We start from the raw sequence: 23,451 nt of genomic DNA, 5'->3' as shown, positions 1-23,451 counted from the left end.
TGCAAAATCAGAGGCTGAGGTCAGGGTCTTTAAAAAATCAGGGCCTTAATTTCCTGGCTGCTTGTTTGTGTGGCACGGGAGAGCAGCCCCCTCAAAATCCGGGCTATTCCTATGAAAATCCAGATCTGTAACACTTGCTGACTGAAAGCTAGGCAAGAGACCTGACGATCATATGGCAGCTGCAGACACACGAGGAAGTTGGATTGCTCAATTTAAATTCTGGCTAGAGAGGATTCATGACCCTCCTATTCTCAGGCGTTTAACCATTCTGACTGAACAGCAAACACTTAACGAATCCTAGGAAACCTCGGCGTGTGTCTCCAAGAAACTCCCTTTGCATAGAGTGGTCTGGATCTGTGCCACTGTATAAATCAGCACTCGGCCATGTGGCTTAACAATGAACCTTTTTCTTCTGCCCTTCTGCATGATGACACGTGACATGTATGACACTGATGACACATTACATGTTGGCTGTGTGTTACTACTCTGTGTGACACTGGCCTCTTCGTTTTTTCTAAAAAAACGACCCCAGTAGCCTCTAGTAATGGCCCCAAACCTTGCTGTATCTGGACTGTACGAGGAGTGCGGTTGGGATCATTACTGCAGAGTATTCCATGGGCTAAATTCACCCAAGCTGGCACAAAGAAGTATAAATCACACCTCCTTGTGCCAGCTACTCCCCCGACATCTCAGGGGGATAGTCACCTGGTTGCCACAGCGTGTTTTCCCTTATAGTTCTAGTACGCTAAGGGAAGGCAGCTTTAAATTGCAATTGGGACTCCACGAGAGCCTTGTCACCAGAAATCAATGTATTGCCTGCCTGGTCACTGCAGCCAGTGCTGCCCAGCTTCTTGGACCCCAACGGGTCTCCCCGCAGAGGAGACAGGGTGATTGTTTTGCTGTGAGCTTTCTGTTGCCATCAGCGGCCTCCACAAGAGTTTGACAGCAGAAACGGGCACAGACCTGAGAATGAATTGGTGGAGCCGAGAATAGAATTTCTCCCAAGAACATGATGGACCAACGACCTGTGGCATCAGTCAGTGCATCTCCCTTAAAGGTTCTGAATTCTTGGGGCCAGATCTTCACTGAGTGTAAGTCAACACTGCTCCACTGATTTCAGAGTCTGAAGAAAGGAGGCCCATTGACTTCAATGAAGCTACGCTGCTTTGCAGCAACTGAGGGTGAGGTGTTGAGAGACATCACAGAGATTACTATTTCTGGAGTCGCACAGCTGCCAAAATTAGGACATCTAAATGGCCCCCCAGTGCGGAAAACGTCCGGTGGAAGCCATTTGGGGAGAAGGGTACAAGACTGAACTAACGAGCACACTGTTGTAATGTGAGTGGCTAGTGCCGAAAGGCAGAGCTGATGGAAAACGGGGTCTGTGAACATACACGTAAGTGGCAATAATAATAATAAAAAAAAAAAACACCTATCGCCCCACCAAAAAAACAAGCAAAAAAAAAAAAAAAAAAAACCACCTTGGTGGCAGATTGCCAGTTCCAGCTGCTTTAAGTGTATTTCAGAATAAAAATACACAGCCAAACAACTAAAATATCCCTGCACCAAATCTGTCACCTACAGCCCTTTCAACAGAACATTCTCACTTTGTTGTAATCTGTCAGCCATAGATGTGAGCAGATTACATAGCAGTTAGCAATGGGACTCCACGTGTTCCTGCAGGATAAAACATAAACCTAGTTCCTCGATCTGGGATTTCTTGACCCAGGGCTACTCCCTCTCTCTGACCAGCAACTCTTTCCCAAAATGTGAAGTGCATCCCAGGATAGGAAGGAAGGAAAAGCAAAAAGATGCAGAAGAGTTTCTGAAATATGAAGTGTTATACTTAAAATCCCAGCAGCCTGGTATCACAGACAACTTTGTGTCTAATACCTGCATTTTCCTAAGTCTACATAATTTAAACTTTCTGGTCATCTTAGATTTAAAAAAAAAAAAAAAAAACAAGATAATCCCCATGGGGGAAAAAGGTTAATTTAGGCTTGATTCTGCCATTGTATTTATGCTGAGTAGTTACTATATAAGTCGTCTACTGAGTTAAGGGACAGCAAAGTACTACTAAACATGAGTAAAGGTGGCAGAATCAGGCCTTCAGAAATGCAGCCACTTCTAGGTGGGCACATAGCATAAGTTCACTAACCCCCAACAACAATAATTTAGGACAGAATGAAAAGAGTGCTGTAGTACATTTTTCTGGTATTTAAAATGCTGGAATGTGGTTTGTTTTTTCACAAACGTGTACAGAATTTGAATACCCTCTCTCTCCCCATCATTTGTCAAATTTCTTTTGCTACTAAACAAGGCATTTAAGGACAACACACATGATGTGGTAATGTACGGTTCCCTCACTGTGGGTTGGAAAACCAGTTTAAGTCCATCAGAAGCCCTGTATCCTGTCTTGGATCATGGTTATTGAAACCAAAGTCATATATTCATAGAGTCCAAGGCCAGAAAGGACCATTGTGATGATCTAGTCTGATCTCCTGTATCACACAGGCCAGAGAACTTCCTCAGAATAATTCCTTTAGAACTACTGCATATTTTGTTAAAAAAATCCAATCTTGGTTTAAAAATTGCCAGTGATGGTGAATCTACTATGGCCCTTGGTAAATTGTTCCAATGGTTAATTACCCTCACTGTTAAAACTTTACATCTTATTGCCAGGCTGAATTCGTCTAGCTTTAACTTCCAGCCATTAGGTCTTTTTACACCTTTGTCTACCAAATTCAAGAGCCCATTAACAAATATTTCTTCCCCATGTAGGTATTTATAGACTGTGATCAAGTCAGTCCATTTAAGCGAGGCACTGTAACTTCAATCCACAAGGGCAAAGAAGTTTAGCTATTGTACTGGAAGGCTGTATGAAATGCCAGAGAGGTGGATGTTACCACAAACACTTTATTCATGGGGAATTAATTATCCAGACTGGGCTATCTACTGGAACTATTCAAAAAGACCTTTGAAAACCTATTTGTTTCTGGGAGAAAAGGTAACACAGTGTCCCCACTGGTCTGCAGGGGATACAGATAAGACAACACTACAGGCTTGGTATTTACCTTTCTGTTGTGCTGGCTGGTGAATTTGGTATCCCCCGCTACAGAATGCAGAGCCCCAAGTGATGGAATTCTGTTCTAGCCAGTGATAACTTTAGCTCCTATCAATACCTCTCCTTTAACCCACACAGGTAGAGCGTCCTCTCTTCAGGGAAGCTAGCGATTAATCTAGGGTGATGTCAGCTTAGCCACGTCTCACATAGAAATCTCTCTGCACTGCACATAAAAGATGGGTCCTTAACTCGTGTTTAGCTAATGGTAGCTCTGGTTAGCAGCTAAAGTTAAGGTGTATAACAGGAGCCTGGGGTTGAACTTGAGCTGCTAACCCGAGTTAAAAGCTGGGTTGCTGGGATTTCCCTGTGGTTTAACCAGAGTTATCTAACCCGAGTTAAGAACACACCTTGTTTTGCAGTCAAGACACTAGATGGCTTTTGCATGTAGAATACACCTGCCCTAAAAATTCAGGAGCCATCTGCCAGCTTAAAGGAGCAGGTCCTACCACATTGCTTTGCCATTTACTCTCTTTAGGCAGCTGCTCTAATGAACTCCTTTATTAATGAGGCCAGCAGGAGTCCATCTGATTGGGTCATCCTTTGTGAAAACGATTTGTGCCTGTGCTTCTGAAAGGATGGATGGAAGAGCCCACTCAAGGAAATAAGTTTGCAAATGACTTCTCCTCTCCCGACAGACTACCCACCTCATGAAAGAGCTTGCCAGGAGCTGACTGCAGAGTACATGCCCTCCCCTGTGACTGCCAAGGCCTAAAAGGGAGCCGAAAGGGGTAGGCTGAAAGCAGGGTCATGCCCCCAGCCTCTGTTCTGCAACAGCCAACAGAGCCAGCTGGGCTTGTATTAGGGAATGTAGTAAATCCCCTCCAAGCATGATGGAGATCCTGCTCTGCCCTGTCTCCGTTGTGAGTCCCCAGGAGGAATTCTGGCTGACTCAGCAGCCTGGAGACCTCGTGTTCCAAGATCCTTCTCAGCATGAATGTTTCAGAGCTGAGTTGGAAGCGTCTGAAGACAGTTTAGATGAGAATTGCTGACACAACCTAAACTGCAGTTTATTAGCACAGATGGGATCATTATAAGAAACGGGTACATCTGATGCGTATTGATTTCCCGCCCGGTCAGCGTCTGGCATAGACTAAGTGCACTGCAGGCTTCTAACCCTTCCTACTGTGATTCAGCTTCTTGTCTGGTAACGCCAACAACAGAGAAAATGACATTTCTTAGTGCTGGTCACCAGCTTGTTTGGAGTTTTGTTTGGGGGTGGGATGGGGGAAAGATGGGCAGAGTTAGCTACATCTCTCCACTCTTCCCTTGTTTTAACCCCTTCCGGCTTTGAGACATTGTGCCAAAGCCACTAGTCTACCAGCTCAGGAAGACTGGACCAGACTGTCCATGATGCCCCTGAACTCAAGGACAATGCCGCGCTACATTCAGCACACACATACAGTGCTGACAACACGGAAGATGGAATTTCAAAGGGAAAGGCAGACAGTGCCTTCATCTGGAAAGAGAGTGGCTTATGTGAAATTAGTTGGTGGGCCTCAGTCTAGTACTGAACAAGAGTCTCTGTCACAAAATCCACCGTTACATTAGGTGCTCATTGGCAAACTTATTGGAAGTCCAAGCAGAGAGGTGAGCGGAGTCTGAACTAAAGGGCCCTGGAGTCTGGTTCCTCCGGCTCAGGGCTGAAGCATTTTGTTGGATTGGTGTAGAAAACACTTGCTCTGCTGCTGTCCTTATTGTATCTGCTCTGTGCATACATAGAGAACCTCTGCCTCCAGGGCTGTGAATCCTGTGCCTGTCACAAAGCACTAAAGTCATGTATAAAGTGGGAAAAGTGGAGACCCAAGGAAGCAAAGGGTAATGAGGGATATTCTCTTTCCTCCCTCTTCCAAGCCCTCTCTACTCCTAGATTCATTCTCGTGAAAATGGGCCCTTTCGCTGTACCCTGGCTTTTCTGTCTTGTCTGTCTTGTCATTCATATGGCTAAATCTGATTTTTCAGTAGCTTCAAGGGAGGGAGTTGAGAAGACAGATGAACCTTGGACAACGGCAGTTGTTTGCAGAGACTCGGATACCATTTGGACACTAGACATCATGGATATGTTCTGAGCTCTGATAAACTAGTGCGATTTCTCTGTTGTAAATCTTGCAGGTGTGTCACAGTATCTGATTACTTGGGCAGTTATCCTGTTTTACAGAAAATTCTTGCCCATGTGCTGGAGGTATCCAAAGCAATGCTAGGTCAATGGTATAACTCAGCTGAGTTGTCTAAATGGCAAGAAAGGTTTATTACAATGTGTTCTTGCCTCTTGCATGCTGCTCTTTCAGTGTTGCCAAGTGCCAGGAAAAGGATTAATCCATAAATGTTCATATATCCAGGGAAGCCAGGGTGGGAAAGTATCTGCATCACAGCGTCGGTCTCTGAAGCTAACAAGAAGGACCTTACACAGCTCTTTCCAGGTACATAGCTGTGACATGGTGCCAGGCCCTTCCATGCTCCCTTGTGAAGTAGGGTGAACCTGAATTCAACTTTCACTATTCCTTGAACCAGTGTTCAAGGCAAGGGCTGTTTGGGAGACAGAGATGGGAGGATACTGTTGGGAAGCTGGGCGCCACATGTAGGCCCTTAGGACTGGATTCAACCCTAAGCTCAGAAACCTTCCCATTTCCATTTCTGTTTAAATTAACTTATTCTAGTCTCATATTATAAGCGATGTCTCTCAAGGAAAAGACCTTGCTGACTGCCATGGTAACTTCCCCTCCTGCTGAGTTAGTCTCCCAGCTTACAGTACTTAATATTATTGACTTGTATTATGAGAGTACCTAGATGCCTCAGCCAAGATCACAACCCCGTTCTGCTAGACACTGCACAAGCTCATGGTAAGAGACAGTTCCGGAGTCTGAGCACCTCTGAATTGGAGCCATAGTCACCTCACGAGGCACAAACAATGTTATTCACATCGGCCTTCTCTGGACTTGATTGAGCTTTCCCCTTCTGCAGTCTGTTCACCTCTGACTGAAGTAAACGGCAGTGAGCAATACTGGTCCAATCAACTGCATTTGGCGATATGAGTTTTATAGGGCGGCTTGGTTTTGCTCATCACGTAGGGAGCTTAACATTCAAACCTGAGCACCGAAGGCAGGAATATTTACTTGCAAGCAAAGATAAGTCAAGCCATAAATCCAGCTAAACGGTATCTACAGCTCCGACTTGAGTAATGCAGCAAATTATCCCTTTTGGTTTTATTGGTACTTGTGGCCTAAGGTGTAAAGGTGGATTGTTCAATAAATAGCTCAACAGACTCACACCAATTAATTGGATTGTTCACTTACGCTGATATTCCTTCCAATTAAACCTAAGTGAGGTTGAGCGATGGGATAGACAGAGGAGGGAGCATGTCAAGCACATTTTAATGGACAAATGTGATGAAAAAATGGAATCTGCCCATTTGATGGGAATAATAATGGAAAAACATGACCTATAATATTTCTTTCTTGAATCTGAGAGGACCTTCTAGTAATCGGAGTGCATTAAAATGTGCATTGTCTTAGAATTTATGTGTAAAGCTATAGTGCCCAGCTAGTCATCCAAGCTGAATCTTTACTTTGCTGGTAAAACTAATTTCACAGTGCTACACAGTCCCAAAGCACGTGGCACTTGTACAGGGGTAATAAAGCACAAGAATGGTACTTACACAAGCAGTAAATTAGACCTGATGTGCTAAATGGAAATGAATATCCATCTTCTAGCCATGTTCAGCCTCTGCCCTAGTGTCCCTAGCAACACTCCATTACTTTCATGTCTGCAGCAGGATTCATTACCCTCCCTCCTAGTCCACCCACCACAGAGGATGGGCTAAGGAAAAAGGAGGATCCAACAATCAGTGTTGAAGGGGGAGGGAGAGGAGGAGAGAGAGTTTTCTGAGGAATAATCATTGGATCCTTAGAATCAGAGTTAGTGATGACAAAGACCTATGGAGTACCTACCAGCGTGGGATTGTCCACTGCATTCTCCAGTGCTTTATCCACAAATCGGCACTGGGCATCCACCCTTTCCACTGGGTGACTGTTGCTCAATCTAACAGACTTCTCTGTTAGGAAATTCTTTTTGATAGTCAACTCTAAATTGTCCTTCTCTTAATTTCAGCCCTATTAGTCCTTTTTTCTAGCCCCTTGTCTGTCAGTGGCTTTGCTTCGGGGACAGAGTATATTACGCCATGAGCACCAGCCTTCTTTGTCAGAGCAGCTCTGTGACCTTGTGTTTAATAATGGCCGGCTCCAGCTGCAGCACGGGAAGGGAAGGGGATGGAACGCTGGAGGGTGATGAGCTCTGCTAAGGTTCATGTGTGGTGACCCTTGAGACATGTGCTGTCCCCTCTTCCTTTTGCTTAATCCAAGGCTCTGTAACCCAGTGTGATGGAAGAAAGGGACGTGTGGGGGAGGGAACCCAAGCAACCAAGACAAATAGAGCTGGCAACGAGAAATTCTGCTGCATCTGACAGGGCTGTGTGCAGCAGGGCCAGGCCTTTGGGAGCAATAATGGAGAGATCAGGCTCCATTTTCCAATGCGCTGCAAATTAGCTATCTTAGAGGATAGCCGGGTGAGGGGGAAATGTGCACATGTTGCAATCTAGTTAAAGCTTCATGGTCTCTAAGGGGACTGGGGAGGAGAGCGGTGTTAAGCAGTGAGGTGGGGGAGGAATTTGGAAGGAAGCCTCCCACAGCGTAATCACTGGACAAATTTTCACATATGCTCCTCTCAATGCTTTCCTTTCGGGGTTAGTATGAAACTGCGTGGCTCTGGGGCTTGAGGGATCTCAGGCTGGTTCCTCAACACCACGAAAGCCATCATCACAGCCGGCCCCCTTGTGGAATAGGCACTGAGAATAAATTATCCTCTGACTCCTGGAGTTGGTCCATCCAGGGCAGGGTTGAGTTTGATGGGACAGTGCAGCCTACTTTTATCTTGTCTGCGCACATACCAATGACCGCAGTGGAAGGTTAACAAGGCGGGACTGGTGTTCTGTAAATCATTCTAGGATCAGTCTGCGGTGATATTGCACTGACTAGTCTGCAGAAGAGAAGAATGAAGGGGGATTTGATAGCTGCTTTCAACTACCTGAAAGGGGGTTCCAAAGAGGATGGATCTAGACTGTTCTCAGTGGTAGCAGATGACAGAACAAGGAGCAATGGTCTCAAGTTGCAGTGGGGGAGGTTTAGGTTGGATATTAGGAAAAAACTTTTTCACCAGGAGGGTGGTGAAGCACTGGAATGGGTTATCTAGGGAGGTGGTGGAATTGCCTTCCTTAGAGGTTTTTAAGGTCAGGCTTGACAGTTGGGGATTGGTCCTGCTTTGAGCAAGGGGTTGGACTAGATGACCTCCTGAGGTCCCTTCCAACCCTGATATTCTATGATTCTATGACTAGGAAGATATTACAGAACTGTTTCAGTGTTCTGCAAGTCTTGCTTGAAGGATGTTAAACAGGCTCACCAATATGGGAGCTGTCTTGGGAAAACAGGCAGTTAGCAGCCATGTCCTAGTTCCTCTCTGGGGTTCTTTTAGAGCAGCGTAATCACTAGGCTGCCATTCAAGAGATCGCTCGACTCCTTCTGTTCCTTATACAATGATTTAAGTTAGCAGCGTTTTGCAGCATGTTCTAACACCTCTGCATTCTCCATACAAGGGGTTGGTTGGCGTATGTGGTACAGTAATAGTTTGGAATGAAGGTTATACCAATATCTCAAGCAGATTCCCCTTCAAAGAGAGCGGAGCTGAAAATATTCTCTGGAGGATTGTGCCGCTGAGGCCATAAGCAGGATGCCAATATTTTACTCTGAACTCAGTGTAACATTTCCAAAATTCATTGCCAACAGGGTCCTTGACCCTGGAATGTTAAGGTGTCAATAGCCACTGGGCATGTTGCTAAAAAGTCAATACATCTTTGTATTGTACATGTCTGATGATCGTTCTGTTTCTTTGGAATAAGGAGGAGAATAACCTGTATGTCTGTGTCCACCTGAAATGGATTCTGGCCTTTTTCTGTATGTGCCATTGCCCATCTTCTTACCTATCTAGCCAAGAGCATGTGCTACTTCAGGACTCAGTTTGTGTGTGCACATCCCATAGGGACATTCAGAAGTAGGCACCCAGTCGTGTGTGCTGAAAATCAGGTTCTTCCCGTGCAGCGCCCTGAACTGAACCTGCCTAGTTAGGAATCTGATGAGAGGAAAGATCTTTCACTTTTAAAATCTGATCCGAAGTCAGAGATTAAAGAATCCCAAACACCTGTTGTATGATTTTTGAGCACAAATGTGGGTCTACAAATACACTCCAATTGAAGGTGTCCTGCTGTACAAGAAAAAGACACGAGGAGTGCCCAAGACTTTTCACCAAAAGCAGGTGATTAGGGATACAGCAGTCAATCCACAAATAAATTTGCCTGGAGACAGATGAAAAAGCCACCACCAAATGACAGAAGCATTTGCAGTGTTTTAATGTCCTTCCCTTTCACTCCTTTGCCTATTGCTTTACTCTTAATGGAAGATGCTGTCTAAGATACCAGAGGCCCCTTACAGAGGATCAGTTATTTCTCTCATTTTCCTCCTTGCAATCAGAGCTTCCCCCCACTTTCCTCAGCATGCGTGTGAGACCCTCCATAAAGACAGGCTGATTGTATAGACTTAAACCAAACCAAACCAAAACGCTTTGGAAAAGCCCTATGCAGGGATATGTATAAGTTAGATGTAGAAACCCAGATCTCTTCTGAGATCTTCCATCTTTGATGGAGAGGAGGAACTGCAAATGCACATCGTGTTTAGGGCAGTACAAGAGTGTACAATCTGTGAGTACTGGGATGGAATCAATCATAGGAAAATTTAGGCTAAAAAAACCCATGCTGGTGTCTCTCTCTCTCTCTCTCTTCTGTGCTATTGATTAGATTGTGGATTAGTCTCCCAAGGGAAGCAGTAGGACTCTCCTAGCTTATGTTATTTAACACTATCCTGGACAAAGCACTAGAGGCCGTGATATAGGGAACAATTCTGCATTGGCCAGTGGATAACATAATGAGGCAGTTACTTTTCCAGTGGCTTAGATTCTAGGGAGGTTGCTAATGTAGCCGGTAAGAGATTTCCTGGTACATGTAGAAAAAAGCAGGGGACAACCATTGTGCCCTGGCTAATCCATTCAGTTAATAAAACAGATGATAATGGCTAGGGCTGCGTCTGAGGGATTGCGGCGCACATAACAGCGTAGAGAGGATAGCGCCTTTGAAATGCCTAAGTTGGACGGATAGCTTGGGACTCTCGGCGTTCGAGTGGGAGGTCTACCCTGGACTGCTATGGGAACAGAGTTAGGCCAACATGAGTGCTTTGGAAAATTCCACTCATACAGGCTGCTATGCTATATAATGACTGCACTCGAGTATAGAATTCAGTGGGTTCAGAAGTGCCTTGGACTACTCTGGCATATTAAACATATTTCTGTATGTCAACTCTGTTCTGCTACATAGATACCAGGCTACATGTTTAAGACAAAGATGGGCCCAAACCAAAAGACTGTCCCCGGATCACTGCATCCAAACACCTGCAAACTTTGGGGAAGTTCAGATTCGGATCTGATTTGGAGTCAATCCTTCTCTGCATTAAAAGGAAATAATTTCGGTATGTGCTGGTGATTTAAAGCCATTATTCGCTACATTAAAAAATGAAACCAAAAAGGTGTTCAAGGGTTAAATGAAAAATATGCCTTTGAAAAAGAGATTCATTGAGGGTTAATAAGAACCAATTGAACTGTCACTTGTGGTACCATCTGGCACAGTGCACCAGGGCCTAGGGGAGGACCAGAAATGTTAGTGTCCTTGTCCTATGACAGGATCTCTGCTTATGGTGACTAAACCATCAGCAACTCCTAAATGGCAACAGATCTGCAAATGCAAAAGACTTCCTTGGGTTAGCTGTTTAAACTAAAGGTAATGCTGAATTCATAGAAACAACTCTCCAGCCACAACGAAATCCCCAGCTGGTATTATGAGAGAGGTGTGGATTTTATCTGGCTAGAGTAGCTGCAGATGGGACAACTGAAGAGAAAGAGTGAAGGCCTTTAAAGCTACTAGTTTCCTTCACCGGTGACTGATGTGCAGGAGCGCCGCCAGCTTTTCTGCCGCCCTAGGCGGCGGAAGGTCCCACCCCAAAATGCCGCCCCCCACAGAGGCAGTGGAAGGTCCCGCCGCCGAAATACCGCCGTGGTCGCCGCCTCCCAAATTGTAGCGCCCTTGGTGACCGCCTAGGTAGCCTAATAGGTTGCACCGGCCCTGCTGATGTGCATGAGCGCGCCTTGCTGACCTAGAGATCTAGATCCTCCAACTTTTAGCCGAGTAGTTCCATCGTCTTCAAGAGGTACTCCGGTGTGTAAGGGCTGCAGGATCAGTCCTTCATTCTTCTGTTCCTTCCACTCTTTAGTTCCTCCTTCTCGCTCTTTCACACTCTGTGTGTTTGTGCGTGTTGGTGTGTTGGAGATTTTCAAAGCACTGCAGAGGAGTTAGTCACACATCTTCCATTGAAATGAATGCTGATTGGCTGTGATTGTAATACAATCCTTGCTGAAAATATAGCATAGAGATTCCCAATCTGTTGTCGGTTCACAGACCACTAGCTGATGGACTCTGCAGAGTGTGCTGGTCATTTGGTGTGGGCGACTCCCCCTTAATTCCAGCCGCTAAACAGCATTAAAAGAAGATTGAAAATACAGGAATACTTTCCTACTGGTACTTTTCCATGGAGGATATCTATCTATCTATCTATCTATCTATCTATCTATCTATCTATCTATCTATCTATCTATCTATCTAACATAAACACCAATGGTTTGGCCAGCACAGCCGTAATCAGAGAATCATGAAAGTCTGTATTGGCAAAAATGGCTGTTTTATTGTTAGTGAAATAGATTAAATATGAATATCCATACAATAAATATTTGGAATTGGCATAATGTTAGGGTCACCTGCTATTTATAGAATCATGCCTGGAAGGGACCTCCAGTCATCTAGTCCAGTCCCCTACATTCATTCTGGAGTACAAAATAATTGCATCTTGATCTGAGGATGCTGGGTCATGACATCACAATATTTGCATGTTCCCATCTTGACATGGGTAAGCGCCTGATCACACTGCATCGTTATGCCGTGATACAACATAGTGAGATCAGTTGAAATCCCAACATTTTGGTGTAAAGTTCTGATCTATATTCTGATCCCAGGCTTTATCACAGAAGCTAAACAACCCAAACAGCATCATTGATTAAGTTGCAAAATGAAGTTGTTTTAGTATCAATCGTTAGGTAGAAGCCGACAGATTTAGTGTTGGATGGATAACAATTAAAACTGGGTCCAAGCCAAAATGCATCAATGAACACACCCAAACTCTGGGAAATTCATATCTAGATGTAGGTCCAGATTAGAAGTTTGTTGGTGGCCTCCTATCTTCAGAATGAGGTGAACCAAGACCCTAGACTCGAACACTTGTGATCTTTGTGAAAACTTGGATCTGATTCCTAACTGTGCACCTTGAGCGCATTGTTAAGAATAATACTAATAACACAAGGAAACCAACACCACTGTAACAGCAAAGAGTTCACCTATTTTTACTATAATCTGTCTGTCTGTCTCTGAATTTCTGGGAGGCCTATCACCATAATGAGCTCTGGGAAGTGGAAATTGAATCAACTACATTGTGCTACAATTTGTCCTATTAACCAGGTAAACAAACTGTCCTGTTATCTATCAGACTGTCCAGAAGTCAACTATCCCCATGAGCGGATCCACTAGATCAGTGTATGGAGCAACCCGTTTTGAGACATTCCCTTTATAACATCCAGATCAAGCCCTGGGGTGAGCTATTCTGGGCCAAGAGACTAGCTCCGGATAGATCAGAATTAGATCTGTATCGGAGTTCTGCATGATACGTTAATAGCTTGGACACAACACTCATCCCAATCTTTAAACAACACCCCCAACAGAGTCATTGCCAAGACATACCTGAGCATTTTAAAGGACACTTCAGACCAAAGTTTAATGAGCCCAAATGCAACATTTCCTTTCCTTCTGATATAATAACCTATGGAATGAGATACTCACTATTGGGCAGAGTCATTAAGTTGATATTCCCGGGACCGGTTGAAGCACTCCTGGATTCCAGAATCTGCCCAGAGTCTCATCATAGCTGACAGCAGCTCTGGAGAGAAGGGCTCTGTGTCCTCCATTCGACTTACTACATCACAGACCATCTTAGCATCAGCCTAGAGAGGAAAGAAGCAACAGGTCACATGAGTTGCTGAGATGTATTCTGGAACTGGAGAATTGTCCTCTCCTTGAGACTCCTAAATAATAGAGAGAGTCCTCAGCTAAGAGCCCACATGTTTCTGACTCATGTTTTAGGATTCATGGCAGAGCCATCCAGTAGAGCGGCCGGAATGAGGATGTGTCAAAGAAGCCATTAGGAAGTGATGGTCTCCTAGTACATATTTGCACAATCCACATTATGCAAAGTTATGGTAGCGAAGTATGTCCAATTAGCAAATGGACCAATATGTATAATGTATGTACATCACATGGGTTATTCAGCAACACAAATAAACCGGATACAGTGCAGTTACGTATGCATGTAAATTACCAGTAAAGTGAGGTATGGGCTGGGCCAAATTCTGTTTAGTCATGTGTCACCCCACCACAGTAAAGAGGATTATCGTAGGATAAGATAAGTAAAATACAGCCTATTAGACTATTTCAGATTTGTCTACTTCTTCTTCCTCTTTCCCTTTCGCTAAGGGTTTCCTTCTTCTATTCAATTTTCATTCTTTTGTAATTTTGATGGATAATATTGATGTTTATTTTTAATCTTTTTTTTCAGTTTTCATCAATTTAAATATTCACGGTTGTGCAAAATTATGGGTATTAATCTCCCCCCCCAATTTTTATTGATTTCAATTTTCATAGTTGTGGATAATTATGGAGGGGGGTGTCAGACAAGGGAGGGGGGTCAGACAATAATTATTTAATGACAGTAGATGTTGAGATTCAAAAGGCTGCAGCTTCATAACCATTAAAACACAAATTGTCCACATCATATACCAAAATACACAAAGTAAATAGCCTTAAATCAAACTCAGTTCTCAAGCAGCATTTTTCTGACTTTGAATATCTGTGCGTGTAGATGATCATCAATGGAAATATTTTGTCATTAGTTTGTGTGTGCTGTGAAATAGACATTTATCTCCGTTTACCAATAAAAATCGAATCCTTCCAAGTCTACTTTCTCATGAGCCTATTTGCTGAGTCCTTATGCTCTCTCACTACCCATCCCATCCCCCCATGTGCACACCTATCCCCACAACAGAGTTGGCAAGGAGCTACAAGGCTTTGGAAGTAAGAATTCACATAGTTCAGTGGTGGCACTGAGCAGTACAGCTGAGGCGTCAATCTGGTGTACTGGTGCAGCAGATCGGAAACCACTGCTCTAAGAGAACCCTCATGCACTTACGTCCGCTTGGGTGCCGTTTGCTGCTGTTGTTCTCTGTTCTAAAGTTGTCCACAGAGGCATAACTTGTTCTGTAAACGTACCCCTGTAATCAATAGTCTATAACAAGAACAGAGGACACAGCACCTGCAGTCTTCATTAACATGCAGGTTTTTATGTCCCGGCTCATATGTGTGGTCTGATCTCTCTGCCAACTGGACAGTTCCTAAAGCTGTTGGGCCAACATCTCCTACCCAGAGTGCCCTGAAACTGCTTAGGTTCACTGTCAAACTTCATCAGCTGCCTGCTTCTAAACACGAGTTCACTAATTGTCATCAATTGCCTCATCCCCCCGAAGCTGGAGCACTTCTTCTGAGAGGGACCCTTCTTAGCAGCACAAAAAGGGGACTGAATAGCGTAGGGGATTGGCACTGCGTTATTAGCGCTTTTCCTTGCTAGGTCACCTGTTCAGATCCAACCTACGTCAGTAGTGACCGAAAGTCGTAGCCCTCCAATGCCTGTTTGGCGGCCCAAATCTAGTTCTCAATCAACAGGTGTCACTATCCCAAAACATCCAGCCAGATTGGCAGTCTCAGCAGAGATGCTAAAGACTTCAAGAGCCCGGAGGTGCAAGTTGTATCTGGAGAGAGTGTAGGCAACGCTTGTACTGCCTGTGCTCGTATGGTACAGATCCTGTGCACATAGAGTGGAATTCAGTCTCTGGGACTGTCACCCTGACACATTTCCTGAGCACTGACATTGTTTGAAAAATAAATAAAAGATCAATACTGGGCTGCAAGGGTATCAAGCTCTGGTGAAGTCAGAATGCTTCTGACTGAGCTCTAGTGGGCTATATTAATTGATAAGATACTCTCTATTTGGTTCCATAGCCTGGGACCCGTTTGGTAAGCAGTTCCTAGATGGTCTACTGGCTGCATTCTGTAGTGTTTGCCTTGGAGACGCATGCCAACTGGCTGACTGTAACAGAGCTGAGCAAAATTTTCCAGGTGAATAGTTTTATTCACTGAAAATTTCAGTTTCAGGTGGACCAAAACTATTAGTGGATTCAAACAGAATTTGGTGAAGAGTTTCAACCAAAGAAAAAAAAAATTGAAAGAAAAATTTAAAAAAGTCCTAAATGTTCCATTCTGACATTTTCAAAGTGAAACCTTTCAACTTTTCATTTTGAAACAATGGTTCATTTGAAAATTGAGTTACTTTTAATTTTAAAAACAACAACAAAACACCCCAAACCAAAACAAAATGTATTGTTTTGGGTCATATGAAACATTTCTTTCAACCCAAAACTAAATTTGGGGGGGGGGGTCTCAGTGAGAAAAATGGAAAAATATCATTTCTGGATTGACTTGAAATTAATATTTTTTTCTGATTTATTTGGTTCAGCCACCCAACTGAAAACTCAATTATTTCCTCTGCTCTAGACTGCAAGTGAGAATAAGATTCTAGTATCGCTTCCTTTTTTATGGCTGTTAAGTGTTGTCCAAACTGGACATGATGGAACTCATCATGGACAATATATTCCTAAAAGCATTAAAGGTGTAATTAGCGTTAGCTGGTTTAAATACCAAGAAGCTTCGCTAGGATAACAAATTGCCTGGTTTCAAGACCTGGTTCATATCTGCCAAATCAGAATCCTCTGCTCACAAACTGATTTCAAGAGGGCTTCCCCATGATCTAGTTTCATGTATTTTTATTGATTTCCCTTCCCTATTTTAATAACAGGCAATTTTTCTTTCTTTTTCTAAAGAAAAAGGATTTGGGTGACTTTGGCGTTCATGAAAGTGAGAGATTAGCAGCCCACGCTAGGGCCCTGCGTGGTGTAGGTGTTCAACCACCTTCTCAGACAGAGTCCTGACAATGCACTTTGCTCTCCATTTGCAACTCTCACCCTAGTCATGGACTTCCACATTGCATCGCAGCCTTGACCTGCCACCCTCGTCCTCTATTCCAGTGCAGCATCCTACTAGCATCCTTCATGCCTAACCCATCAGACCCTGTGCTGTCACAATCCTAGATGTCTCACGAGGAGGACGCTGGACACTAGCGTCATGGATGAGCAATCACAAGGAATTTTCAGACACGTTCTGGTCTCATTTACACCGGTGCAAATCTGTAGCAACTGCATTCACTTCACTGGAGGGTTTTTTCCCACTGGCCTAGCCTGGATTAGCATGTGGAACCTGGAATTTGAACTCATCTTTCCAGAGGTGTGACTAGTTAATACTTTATCCCATGGCATCAGTCCAGTTCCTCAGGAAGTTTTTCTGAAAGTTTTGGCACCCAGAGGAATTTTCTGCACGTAGGAAATGTCATCTGCATTTCGACAATGCCAAGTGAATGAATGCATTTTGCATGTAATTCACCCTTGTGCAGAGAGCCAGAACAGGCTGTAGGCAGCACTCAAAACAAGGCCTAAGTGGGATTTCAATAGTTGATAGGCTTTGCGCTGGCCCTCTGCATTTTTGGACAGCTGTAAATGGGTCACATTGCAGTCCATTGTGCTGAGAACAACATGCAGCAGCAGAAGGATATTTTGGAAAGTTTTGCTCTTGGTGACTAGATTGCTGAATGTTAAGACACCGAAACACAAACAATTGCAGTGAGAGCTTGTTCCGCACAGCTCTGCTGAGAAAGCTGTTCATTAGACTACATAATTAATTTCTTGCGGTGGTCTCTGGCCTCGCTGAACCTGTTGAGTGACCTTCGCTTGTAACGCTTTGCCTCAAGTGCTTAAACTGGCCCCAGGGAGAGAGTCCAGTGCATCAGCGGCAGGGTAGTTGGTTATTCCCAACACAGCTGCTGCATGAGCTGAGCTTCAGACACGGAGCATCCAAGCAGCTGGCAGGGCCGAATAACAGGATAAGGCATCTCGCAGTCAGTGATAAAGTGAGACAAGTCGCTAGGGGAAATGGAGAGGAGGGGCAAGACTTCATTGCAGAGACATGCGGAGCCCTCAGGGCTACTAGCAGATGCAGGGCCACATCCTCAGCGGGGATAAATTGTCGTAGCTCCATTGAAGTCAATGGAACGCGGAGAATTTACACAAGAGGAGGATCTGGTCTGAGGATTTTACAATGTAATTCAAAGGGGGAAGCAAGCCATGTCCCCTTACAGCCTGTCAGGGGTCAGGACACTCTCCTACCCGTCAGCCTTTTCTTTTCTTCAGTGTCATCAGACAAAAAAGAAACACAGGGGATGGAATTCTTTCTGATGGCTGATTTTTGAAAATGATTTTAAAGAGCAGGTTAGACAAACACCTGTCAGGGATGGTCTAGATAATAACTAGATCTGCCATGAGGAAGGGGACTGGACTAGATGACCTCTTGAGGTCCCTTCCAGTCCTAATATTCTATGATTATAAACTCTCTGGACCGAAATCCCTAGGTAACTGCAGGGACGTCAGGGGAGTTACACAAGTTGTGAACCTGACCCTCCTTGTTCAAATATTGCCTGATTTAAATGCCCCAAAGACAGAAAATTCCAAACGGTGCCTTTGTTGCCAGCGTTCATTCACTACACTCGCACCTAAGGGTTTTCGTGTTCTCAGAACGGTGAGCAGCTTTGTGAGTCACGCACGATGAATTGTGCAGGCGCAGCTGAATTAAGGATGAGTGTGAACCCTGTCAAGGGGTGTGTGGGGTGCTTTACAACCCTCCTGAGTCCCATGAGACCCCCAGCCAGCTGGGCTGGGGTCATCCAGGTAGCCCCAAGTCCCAAACCTGGTCCATTCCAAACTCCTGCAGAATTGGCAATGAAACCCAAACTTTAGACCTTAGTTCTGTCTGGATGACACCAACCCCACCACGCAGTGGGAGCCAGAGAGATTATTTATCACGTCCAGGGGGTGATTAGAAAGGAGGAGAGAGAGGGTGGAGTTTAATGTATTCCTCAATGACATTTCCCATTACCCTGAATGCCCAAATGACTCAGGTTTATCTTGCTGCTTCTCTCATTGGTTCAGAACTAAGGATGTGAAAGAAGGCACCTGAGATATCATGACACAGTGACTGCTATGGCATAAGGGAAGCTGCAATTTCTCCCTCCTGCTAGAGAGTTTTACACTAGAGTCAGCTGTCAAATTGCAGTAATGTGTCTCTTCACCGCAACCAAATACTTCATACCAGCGTCAAGTGATAGCCACTGAGCTACAAATCCCACTGTCATTGTTATTTATAATTTGTCCCGCAGTAGTGCCCAAAGGACCGAATAAGGGACCTGGCTCCCATTGTGCTAGGCACCATGCACACCTACGACAAAAAGACCTTTGTGGTCCCTGCCTCAAAGTGCTTACGGTCACTTCTGCACAGAAGAGCACTGCAGGATAATGACTAATAACCAGACTGGGAGACACATCATCCGTGATTCAGGCGGTTTTTGTAAAAAGACGCTTGTACAACTGTGTTCCAGCAAAAAGACTGTATTTTTGGTACTTCAGATGACCACAGGGATGGGATAACAGCTACTTTGAGTGTGGTCAAGTTAACTTCCACTAGCTTCATAGTTATTTCTCCCATTGCTGAGAACCTGCCATGACCCCAGGATATAAAGTCTGACTGTGCTTCATCCTGCTGAGGTGCACAAGTATTCTCCCACCCTTTGCACATCTGTGTAGGGGCGAGGTATAATGCGCTCCTTGCAATCCTGTGAGTATACTGACTTTGCAAAGCTACTGCAATTGCCAGTGTGGATAAGAAGGGATAGGGAGCACTCTGTCTCTCTCAAACAGCCAATGGTGCTAGTGCAGTGGTTCTCAAACTAGGGCCGCCGCTTGTGTAGGGAAAGCCCCTGGTGGGCCGGGCCAGTTTGTTTACCTGCCGGGTCTGCAGGTTCGGCTGATCACGGCTCCCACTGGCCGCGGTTCACTGCTCCAGGCCAATGGGGGCTGCGGGAAGCGGCGCAGGACAAGGAATTTGCTGGCAGCTGCTTCCCGCAGCCCCCATTGGCCTGGAGTGGCAAACCGCGGTCAGTGGGAGCTGCGATCGACCGGACCTGCGGACCCGGCAGGTAAACAAACCAGCCCGGCCCGCCAGGGGCTTTCACTGCACAAGTGGCGGCCCCAGTTTGAGAACCACTGCTCTTCAAGTATGGTTCAGTAGTGGGGCCATAATGGAGCTCCCATCGGGGCTCGGCACTTCCACAACATCCCAAAAGCAGAGCTCTGCCTTAAAGGCACCATACAAAGTCTTTATCTGCTGAACACGTATGCTCCGTGAATATATGCTGAGTACATACAGATTTCAGCAGTGGAGACTTAAGCTGCTGAAGACTCTAGCATTCCAGACCGGGGCTTGAAGTCTCCAGCACATAAAGTCTTTATGGGCTGGTGAAATCTCATCACATAAAATACTATGGTCTTAATTCTTTATGCATTGAAGATTTTGTGAACATAAAGACTTCATCACAGATCCCCTAGATTTGAATTTAGTAGCCAGAAATATTTCTAGCCTCTTAGAGTCTCCACCCATTCCAAAAATAGTGTTGGACGCATCCCCAAACCAAGACAAACGAAGATCCTTGGTAAGTCCAGTTGATCTTGGTGGCTTGTTTCTATCCTAGAGGTCGTCTTGCTCCAACTGATATATTCATAAAGAATCCATGTAGTGCTGAGAATGTGAAATTCTTTCCCTCTTCGCAGATTTTTGTAAAAGTTACAAAAACTGCCAGTAGTGAATCTACCTTGGACTGTGATTTTGTTAGATCTCATAGCCTGTGTGGTCAGTACTTACATGGGGGAGCACAAAGGAAAAGAGAAGAGCAGCAGGAAGTGATGGCGATCAGCTGATGTCCCTTTCCTCTCCAGGTCATTATTAAACTAGCATCACAGACTCCTGACTAGTTGTGGTCTTAAGGATTCCATTGAGCCTTCTGTAAGAGTCAGGATGCTATAAGGCTTTGACCTGGCCAAATTCCAACTCAGTATAGTAAGTATAGTGAGTATATTTTGCCTAATTACACTGGTCTTCCAGTGGTTTCTGCTGGACACAGTGTTCGTCCCATTCCATCCCAAACTGTTTTGCAGAGTTGCTGTGTGCTTTCCACCAGCTGCCATGTTTCAACCCTGGAGAGGACTGCAATTCAGTAGCTGATGAGAAATGATTCCTTTTAATCAGTTTGTAACACGAGCTGGGATCCTAATGGAGGAAAGAGACTAAATATAAGTGGTTACCATGAACTCTGTGGTGTCAAAAATACCGTACCTTGCCACACTGTCATAAACCCTGCTCGGCTTTTATGGGAAATGCTGGGGATCCTTCTGCGCCTACTCTAGGGGCTTGTGTGCCGAACTTGAGGACTTCCAGTATTTGGACTGAAGCAACCCCTGCTGTATTATTATTTAAGAGGAGGCCTCTTACTCCAGAAAAGATGTCATTGCATATCTGATTTATGACATGCTGCAGTAGGATATAAACTGCGGACATAAATGAACAATGATGACGCAGGAGAAATGGAAACAAAACAAGATTGCTGATAGGGCTCCTGTGATAGTGACTGTTTGATCCTTGTAGGGGTCAGATGCCCAGATAAGAACTCAATCTATGTAGCTTAACGAAGAGAAGGTTAAGGGGTGACTTGGTTGGAGTCTATTCGTTTCTACACGGGGAACAAATATTTAATAATGGGCACTTCAATCTAGCAGAGAAAGGTGTAACGTGATCCAATGGTTGGAAGTTGAAGCTAGACGAATTCAGACTGGAAATAAGGCATAATTTTGTAACAGTGAGAGTAATTAATCATGGGAACCATTTACCAAGGATCATGGTGAATTATCGATCACTGGCAATTTTTAAAATCAAGATGGGAGGTTTTTCAAAAAGCTCTGCTCTGGGAATTATTTTGGGGGCAGTTCTCTGGCTTGGGTGATACAGGAGGTCAGATGAGATGATCACAGTGGTCCCTTTTGACCTTGGAATCTATGACTCTAGAAGAACTCAGGACAGGGAGGGTTTTTTTGGCACTGACTAATCAGCAGAACCTGCAGCTCTACTCCATCGAGGGGAATTAACTTTTGGGGAGATAAAGCATCTCTCCTAGTGGCTCTGAAAGTGGAGAAAATAGACCCTCGATGGGCAACAGAAGGGGAACTGGAGCTGGAATCGTTTAATGTTTCTGCTGTACAAGTTATCCACCGGAAAAAAAAGTTTAAAAATAGTTCTTATTTTCCTTTGAGAGTCATTTTATCAAACAAAATCTGTGTTTAAAAAGATCCAGATATAGCGGGCAAAATAATAATATAAAAAGCCACTAAGCCTGGACTGAAGGGTATGGGGCCATCCGTCAATGTGTGCATTTGTTAGCTGACTTAACAAGCAATTAACGATCCAAGAGGAGAAAACACACCTTTTTTTCTCTCTCACTCTCCAGGACACAGCTCAAACTGTGAATGACCTTAACATCTCCAGCCCCCTCTGGGCCCAGCAGGTAGATTTTTAAATATCGCCTGGTTGACTTTTCCCCTCCCACCCCCTGCCTCCTCCCCGAGGCCTGGCTCTCCCTCTCTTCCCAAAGTGTTGGGATTGGAGCCTCCCACCATGATTTGCCATCTGTACTGAAGCGAGCAATTAAATAAAACAAAAAACCCTAACAGTTCCCATCCCACGGGGGTTTTATCTAATGAGTATCCCGGTGGTATTTCAGATATGCAGGAGCTAAAAATATACGGCGGGTCACCCATGGGACTGCTGGAGCGAGAACAAATGCACTGGGAGCTGCAGCGGTTTTTTTGCTCCCTTTCCTTCTCTGTAAGTAGAGTTTTCCAGCTGCTCCACAACTGACCCAAGGGCAGAAGCACAGGGAACTGTTAAATGCCCTTCTGTCATATCATTCAGCTGATCAGACCTCCTAGCTTCCTCCTGCAGCTCCTTAGTGTTGGATGTGGGGGATTTTTGTGGGCAAAGCTGGCTTGCAAAGGTGCAAAGTTTCATTACTTTTATGTTTTATGCATTTGCTTTGTATAAGGGAAGTTAGGGCTGGCGAAAGGCACTAGACGGACAGCCCAGGAGATTAAAGTCTCCTGGTTACTCCCAAATAGGAGTTACAGCGTGGCAGAACTGTGTCAGCTTTCTCCCATCCTGTGTACCTTAGTGCAGCTCCGGAAAGGGAAAGAGAGTTTAGCCTCTATGCCTTTCTGCACAGACAGTCATCAGGGAAACCAACTGGGATCACTAGCCTTCTCCCCTGTCTCCGGGGAGGATGGCTCTTGGCACTACACTGCTCACGGAAAGATCTCTGGGGAGGTATTGCTTCTCTCTGGCCCCCTCCTTGAAAGGCAGATATTTGTGGGGAGCCTGTTCTCACCCGCTTGGCAGGGTCTTGAGAGGCTGTGAATGTCTGTTCTTTCCTCTGTCTTCTCTGTTTCATGAGGGTGCAGGGTTGTTCAAAAGCAAACTTACACCCCAGCTGATGAACTGGAAAGGTTCTGTATGGATGGTACGGGTTAGGACTTCACAAGGCAGTGAAATCCATAGACAGTGGTAAGGAAATGGTTTATTTATTTACTGGAAGGGAATGATGTGTGTGTGTGTGGTGGACAGTGAGTACAAACTCAGTGAATACCATTTGAGTTCTTGGGTGAGTGCCATCTGGTCCCGGTGACTTGTTAATGTTAAGTTTATCAATTAATTCCAAAACCTCCTCTAGTGACACTTCAATCTGTGACAGTTCCTCAGATTTGTCACCTACAAAAGCCGGCTCAGGTTTGGGAATCTCTCTAACATCCTCAGCCATGAAGACTGAAGCAAAGAATTCATTTAGTTTCTCCGCAATGACTTTATCATCTTTAAGTGCTCCTTTTGTATCTCGATTATCCAGGGGCCCCACTGGTTGTTTAGCAGGCTTCCT

General features: G+C 44.7%; 1 protein-coding gene across 3 annotated transcripts in view; it reads right to left on the bottom strand.

Moving 5' to 3' along the window:
* The window catches only part of GNAO1 (G protein subunit alpha o1), a 312,517-nt gene that overhangs the window by 83,307 nt on the left and 205,759 nt on the right, over positions 1–23,451 (bottom strand). For all 3 annotated transcript variants that reach the window (XM_034788553.1, XM_034788552.1, XM_034788551.1), the window contains exon 4: positions 13,215–13,375. In XM_034788553.1, the coding sequence (XP_034644444.1) occupies positions 13,215–13,375 (161 nt within the window). The remainder of the gene's footprint in view (positions 1–13,214; positions 13,376–23,451) is intronic.

This window comes from Trachemys scripta, chromosome 13 (genome assembly GCF_013100865.1).
Source record: "Trachemys scripta elegans isolate TJP31775 chromosome 13, CAS_Tse_1.0, whole genome shotgun sequence".
Classification (NCBI taxonomy): domain Eukaryota; kingdom Metazoa; phylum Chordata; order Testudines; family Emydidae; genus Trachemys; species Trachemys scripta.
This window is presented reverse-complemented; position numbering and strand designations above follow the sequence as displayed.